The 6,745-nt window shown below is 37.5% G+C and overlaps 2 protein-coding genes across 2 annotated transcripts; both read right to left on the minus strand.

Moving 5' to 3' along the window:
- Nucleotides 1-532: 532 nt before the first annotated feature.
- On the minus strand, nucleotides 533-1,371 carry LOC112468402 (NADH dehydrogenase [ubiquinone] 1 alpha subcomplex subunit 5). The gene is made up of 3 exons (XM_025037553.1): nucleotides 1,261-1,371; nucleotides 930-1,091; nucleotides 533-843 (listed from the first exon to the last, which is right to left on the minus strand). The coding sequence occupies exons 1-3, from the start codon at nucleotides 1,279-1,281 to the stop codon at nucleotides 670-672; spliced, it is 357 nt and encodes a 118-aa protein (XP_024893321.1). The 5' UTR covers nucleotides 1,282-1,371; the 3' UTR covers nucleotides 533-669.
- Nucleotides 1,372-1,627: 256 nt separating this feature from the next.
- LOC112468389 (40S ribosomal protein S5) lies at nucleotides 1,628-3,532 on the minus strand. Its single transcript, XM_025037527.1, has 3 exons — nucleotides 3,453-3,532; nucleotides 2,348-2,720; nucleotides 1,628-1,961 (listed from the first exon to the last, which is right to left on the minus strand). Exons 2-3 carry the CDS (start codon nucleotides 2,711-2,713, stop codon nucleotides 1,677-1,679), a joined length of 651 nt encoding a protein of 216 aa, XP_024893295.1. The 5' UTR covers nucleotides 2,714-2,720; nucleotides 3,453-3,532; the 3' UTR covers nucleotides 1,628-1,676.
- Between the last annotated feature and the right edge of the window lie 3,213 nt (nucleotides 3,533-6,745).

A 6,745-nucleotide genomic window follows, 5' to 3' on the forward strand; every position in this document is an offset into this window, starting at 1 on the left:
GTCGACTATTTACACGTGAAACGCCTCAACGCCATGATCATGATCGCGTCATCTTGCGTCGTCGAATATTCGCAAGACACGCCAAAACTGCACGGTGGCGTCATCTAGTGAATATTTCCGGTATTATCTTACCAATAATATTGATTTTATACTCGAATTCTGTCGAAAAAATGATGTACGCATGTTGAATCGCAAATCAAACTTATATTTATGATAATGACTAAACAAATGTACAAAAAACAGCATTTTTACAGCCTTAAAACAATAGGAACTCAAGTTTCAAGGAATATCACATTTTAATCGATGGACATTTGCAGTCGTCTTGCGCAACGAAATTTCACAATTTATAGTATAAGAAAAAAAAAAGAAAATGCACGAGTTTAAAACGAACGTAAAATATTCTATTTTTATTGGAAACTGTATCTGTCGCGATTCAAGACAAGGAAAATTTTAGGGATTGATCCGTGCTTTCAATCTACAACTATATCCTTGGCTATATTCCGGCTTTTAAGCTGCAAAGTTACGAAAAGACTGAAGTTACAGAGAAAATTTATTAAATAATAACATGTCACGCGCGTTAATATTGTGAGCTAGGGTACAATGCACAATCTATTCATTCGCATTGATATCAGGTGTGTGCTATGTACAAATATCTACAACAAATTAGGATTATTTGTGCGGCGGCCACGTCCACTGGTTGGGCGGTGCTTCCTGCATTAATTTCTCCCACGGTTTCCAGATCAACATCTTCTCCGCCAACGATAACTCGTTTTTTGCCTGTATTATAAGCTCCTCCACCTGTCCACAACCGATCTTGGCTTCTATATCTTGCACGCTTTCTCTCTGTGAAATATAACGCTTAATCAGAAACAGCACACAGAATTATTACATAGAATAATTGCTGCCGCTTCAATGAACATTATTTTCACCTCTTGCATGATCTTCAGTCTATTCTGAACAATCCCCTCCGTTTCTTTCCGATAAGCGTAATCCTTCGGAAACGTTTGTAGCACTCTCAAAATTCTCTTGTATAACGGAATTAATTCCAAGTGAGGATTCGCGCAAACGGCTAACCCTTTTAAATTCGTAGACTGCAAAACGAAAGACGATTGTGTTAATAAAGCGAATGCTGAGTTCCTGCAGTAAGGAATTTTTATTATTTATACTAGAATCGACGAATACAACGTGAACGTGAATTGTGACGAATAATATCTTAAATTAAGCGAATTTATTCATGCTGCACGCATGAATTAAAATTACCTTTTTGAGTACACCTGCCATGGTCAGGGCAATATTATCTAACACTTGATATATTAGAGATCTCTCTTCACTCCATCAGTATTCTAACCTCAAAATTTATACCGTCGTGTATTCTTTCATTCGGGTGAAAGATGACGCTCTCGATGAGTTTCGGAACGCACTATTGTAAAAGCTTATTGCAATCTGCGCGACAGCTTTTTGATATTATTTTCGATATTAGGTTTCCAAAGAAACTTAAACAATGCATATTAATAACATGAGCATTTCAATAATTAAAATAAATATATGCATCTCTTAAAGACCATAGAAAGATCATTAAATATCCCGATGAGAAATAGTGGATCGAAAAGAAACAAGTAGCCAACAATTTAAAGATAGAACGTTCATTTATTTTTTCCGTATATAGAAAGTTATGTTTATCGGTTAGACTTGGCAACACGCTCCAGTTCGTCCTTCTTCTTGATCGCGTACGAATTCGACGAACCCTTAGCGGCGTTAATAAGTTCGTCGGCTAAACACTCGCCGATCGTTTTAATGTTGCGGAATGCGGCTTCTCGCGCGCCAGTACACAACAACCAGATGGCTTGATTAACGCGACGTAACGGGGATACGTCAACGGCCTGTCGCCTCACCGTACCAGCACGTCCAATACGCGTGGAGTCTTCTCTCGGGCCGGAGTTGATGATGGCTGTGACAAGAACCTGAAGCATAAATATTCAAATCAAACAAGTGTAATAACATTCACGCAATTGCATAAATATACATTAATTAAATATGACTTGTGCTAAGCGACGTATTATCAAGATAAATCTTATTTTGTTAATAGTAAACTTTCAAATTAAATTCTTTAAGACGTTCCAACATACAATTATTCACGTAAAGATGCAAAAGTTAAGTGTAAGGCCCGGTCTACAATTAGTCGTATGTCGGAGTCGGATGTCGCAACGTAGCCGATGGTCCAATGATAGTATTTCTTTTTCGGAAACGAATTTTCCTCATTGGATCATCGGCTACGTTCCGACATCCGACTCCGACATACGACTGATTGTAGACCGGGCATAAAGCAAGCTTTAAGTAGTAAACTCACCTGCAGAGGATTCTCGCCAGTGAGAAGGTGAATGATTTCAAAGGCGTGTTTAACGATTCGCACGGCCATTAATTTCTTTCCGTTATTTCGGCCGTGCATCATAAGAGAATTCGTAAGACGCTCCACAATGGGACACTGAGCTTTCCTGAAACGTTTCGCCGCGTAGCGCCCCGCCGAATGTGGAAGGTACTTGGCATTCTTCTCTTTAACTGCAATGTAATCCTGCAGAGACATATCGTTCACTTGTACGTCGTCGCAGTTCCAACGTCCGAACAATTTAATCTCGGGCAGTTCGGCCGGCATCGCTACCGGCAATGTATTTGTGGTTGCCACCACCATGTCGTCGAAGGCTTCTTTCTCATCCATTATTTATCTGTTGAAGAAAAAGAGGAAGCTGTTAAACCACATAACGATTTTCTATTGGTATTCTGAATTACAGTCCCAAAATATATTTATGCTCCAAACATCAAATTTTAGGTAACTTCTAAAATTGTGTAACACTGTAAAAATAATTTTTAAACTATATTAGACTAATATTTTCTATGCCAATCCGTTTAAAAAATATAATAAATACAACAGAAATAAAACGACTCTCAGTAAATTATGAATATAAAACCAGGATATATCAATAAATCCTTGCAATATTTATTAATAGATAAGAGAAATAAATTTGCCGCATTCAGATAAATTCATTAACAGCTATCAAAAGAAAATATTTATATTTTCGGGAGGGACGGGTTGCTTTGTTTAGACCGATATGCCAAAATGTGAACGGCGAGGAAAAGTCGACGATACGGGACGAGGCAGTTCCGCGTCACAAGGTGATCATAAACGAGGGGAGAACGCTCTAATTCGGTTAAATTTCTCAATGAAAAGGTCCGACCGTCCGACGAGCGTGAAACACTGGAAAAACACATGTGGCCACGCGGTCACATGTACCGCTGTCCCGGGCGTGCTCTTCTCGCGCGAAATCCCGCTCGCTTTTCCACACCTGTACGATCACTCACGGTTCCCGCTCGTCCTCGATCGCTCAACGACGCCGATTTCGCGCTACCTCGCGAGGAAATTACCCCGGCGAAACGACTATTTCTATCCTGGGACTTACGTTCACGTCTTCGTCCGTGCAAGCGTGAATAGGAAAAGGCCATTACACCACGAGCGCCATCTACCAATGGTCGCCGGATTTTGATGCGCTAATCAAAGTCGCAGCCCGACGCGACGGAGGCGCAAATTGGATATCATTAATGCGTTTCGCGGCTCCAATGTTCGCGCATGTAAATATAAATGCGACGTAAATTGTAGATGCGACGTAAACGTAGATGCGATGAATGACACGAATTAAATATTCAAGAAGCACACGATTGCTGATTTGACTGTCGAATGTAGGTGTGTTCTTTGTAGTTGCACATGTTGCACTGCGCTGCACTTTTTGCATTTTAGATGAAATTGACATTACGAGAAAAGAAAGAAAGAAAAAAATAAGGAATGTAAAAACACATAAAAAATATAGCCTTAGAACTAGCGAACGATAATACGATTTAATAAGTCGCCGATAGATTATATCAATCGGCTGTCCATCGATGGATTATTTTAGGAACACTGAAAATTTTATTGTTATTTATATTATAAATATGATAGAAAGATTAGTTACAGTTATTAAAGCGATATAATAATAATAATAATTTTGTTCCCTTTAAAATAAAATGTATAAAAGATTTTCTTTATGAATATCGACCAGAATGAGAGAAACGTGGAGAACAGCTTTGGAGACTTTCCGAAAGATGACGCTGGCAGTACCTTTTTGTTGCATTCACGGTTGCATTGCAGTAAAGAAACTAATTAATTGCAAGGATTAGCTTAGAATTTTTTCCATTAACATTATTGTATTAATATTCTTGTATTAATTGCACGCTTATAATTATTTACATAAGAAAATAATATAACAACGTTTCAGTAGCTCCAAACCGGTATTTCAGAAAGAGGCGGTTTAGAAAGGCGATTCCGAGCGTTTCCATGTATTAATTATTCTTTATGCATAAAGCCATACAATTTTACGAACTTTCTTCCCGTTTCGAATGTTTTCAGATCTACCTTGGACACTTATAAAATTCAGTTAAGAAAGCATGCTAAATAGCAAGTCCGTATTTTTTCATGAAGTTGCTATTAAAATTGCTATTTTTTCAAGATAATGGAATTAATATGAATTAAATATAAGTCTATTGCAATGAATGAAAGATCTGTTGAATATAATAATTATGTTGATTTTATAACAGTAGTTCCATCAAGTAAACTTCGTGCAATCGTAGCATTATTCTTGCGTTGAATTTTTTACGCGGATAAATTAATTAAAATACGTAATTAGCAATAATCAAGATATATTTTGTCGTATATTATTATTATTGTAATGACATTTACTATTCATACCCATTGTCACACTGTCGATCAAAAATGTAAAATCGCTATAATTATAATCAATTACAGCTGATTAGTACTTATCTTTGTTCTTATAGATATGTCAATTAGAAATGCAAAAACGTTGTAACGTTAACTTAATTAACTAATCAACAAAGTAAAAACAATTGCAACATATATAGTCTTGATCGCGACTCGCGATTGTTTGATTCCGCAGATCGTGAATTTTGTAATTAATTCGCATAAGCAATGAAAGTTCATTATAGAAACAGTGTTAACAACTGCTTGAATATTCATAAAGTCAAGAATTTATATGTTTTGAGAAATATGCCGTGCATTAATATGTAGTACACAAATATAACCAACATAACCTATTTGCTTTATATACACCGGGATGCCTATACCTAACCTGATCTAATCTGTTTACTCAATGTTCGATAGAAAAATTATTCAGTGTTGTTCATTTAGGGGTGATATCATCTAGCTCGTCAATATCTTTGCATTAATCTCTCTCGATCAATTCAGATTTGTATCGATTGGATATTAAAATGGCTTGTAAAATGATTTCTATTGCTTTATGTCAAATCGTCTCATATTCAGTTATTGGAATCTTTTTCGAGTCTTATCGTAATTCCGAAATGTGCTCGTTTTTTGTGACAAATCTACGAATGATACGTATATAGTCTTGAACTTGGTATTATTCTCAAATTTATGTTAAGGACATGAGTTGACACAAGTGTTGTTCTGTCTTTGTTACTCATTGAATGCAAAGAAAGATAGAACGACGTTTGTGTCGACTTGTGTCAAACTGGAAAGCACTTATGAATTATGCACAAAGCGTCTCTTACTGATTTTGTTAATAGATTAGATACGTACGAAAACGTTATAAAAGAGAGAGATAGAAAGTTAATAAAGTATTTTATTTAATTTTTATGTAGTATGTTTCGGAAAAGAGATCCATTTCTGCAAGCGGGGAAGATAGACAAAAGCGAAAGAAATAATATTTATTTATAAAATCATAAGAAAATATACATTAAAAAACAGAGATTAGCATATATTACAAGAGAAATTTGAAATAAACATGTATTATAACGATTTTATGTCATCGGATTTATGATTTTCTGTGAATAGGGAGTTTTTGTAATGCCGTCTTTCAGATACGGTAAACATATATGAATTGTTCAGATACATGGTGAATGTATCTGAAACAATTCAGATACGTTCACCCGTTTACCGTATCTGACGGTATTGCAAAAACTCCCTTAATTATATCACGTCATGTTCACGTGAACCTACGGTGACGTCACATCATGCGATGTCACGCGATGCGCTGATTCGTTCAGCTCGCGTTGCAATTATTCGGGGCAATCTGGAATTTGAATGAAAACGTTTGGTCCCCTTTCGCGTCTTTTACACGAGAATCTATTCAAATGTCTATAACGAACATCAAGCGAACCATCGCTTATCATCATAACTCGCTGATAAGCGCATAGAAAGCGTCGAATTTCCATTTCGCGAATTTGAATTGATTGCACTACAATTTCGAAACATTTCGCCGCGCGCCCCCGCCCCGCCCGCCCGCCCGCCATGATGAATTGGCAGCGTCGGTTCGGAAAGTAGCAAGCGCGACGGCTCCGCAATTAATTGCGGATTTTACTCGTTGATAGTGTATAGCGAGCGCGAATATTTGTCGGGAGTGCCGATTAGAGTGACGGGCGACCGCCAGAACGTATAGGTTTTCGCCGATCTTCGCGATCAGTGCCGCTTCGCCGATCGTGACCGACGCTGCACCGTGTCGCGAGCTGCGTTATCAGCTTACCGTCCCGGTGAGTACATATTTCGATACCGTAGACACGCGAAATTGACCCTTATGTTTTTTCGAGAAAATCGTAGCATGATTGACGTACGATTGGTGCATTTTCGTTACATCCAATACAGCACACATGTCCAAAAGCAGGACATAAGACGTCTTTTAGACGTACTATG

Source organism: Temnothorax curvispinosus, unplaced genomic scaffold (assembly GCF_003070985.1).
Source record: "Temnothorax curvispinosus isolate PA1 unplaced genomic scaffold, ASM307098v1 QBEX01018442.1, whole genome shotgun sequence".
NCBI classification, from domain to species: Eukaryota; Metazoa; Arthropoda; class Insecta; order Hymenoptera; family Formicidae; genus Temnothorax; species Temnothorax curvispinosus.

Coding starts and splice junctions, on each gene's coding strand:
- LOC112468402 (XM_025037553.1), bottom strand. CDS start 1,281: ATGGCAGGTGTACTCAAAAAG. Junction 1,092..1,260: donor TGGCAGGTGTACTCAAAAAG/GTAATTTTAATT, acceptor TTCGTTTTGCAG/TCTACGAATTTAAAAGGGTT. Junction 844..929: donor GACTGAAGATCATGCAAGAG/GTGAAAATAATG, acceptor TATATTTCACAG/AGAGAAAGCGTGCAAGATAT.
- LOC112468389 (XM_025037527.1), bottom strand. CDS start 2,713: ATGGATGAGAAAGAAGCCTTCGACGACATGGTGGTGGCAACCACAAAT. Junction 1,962..2,347: donor CTGGCGAGAATCCTCTGCAG/GTGAGTTTACTA, acceptor TTTATGCTTCAG/GTTCTTGTCACAGCCATCAT.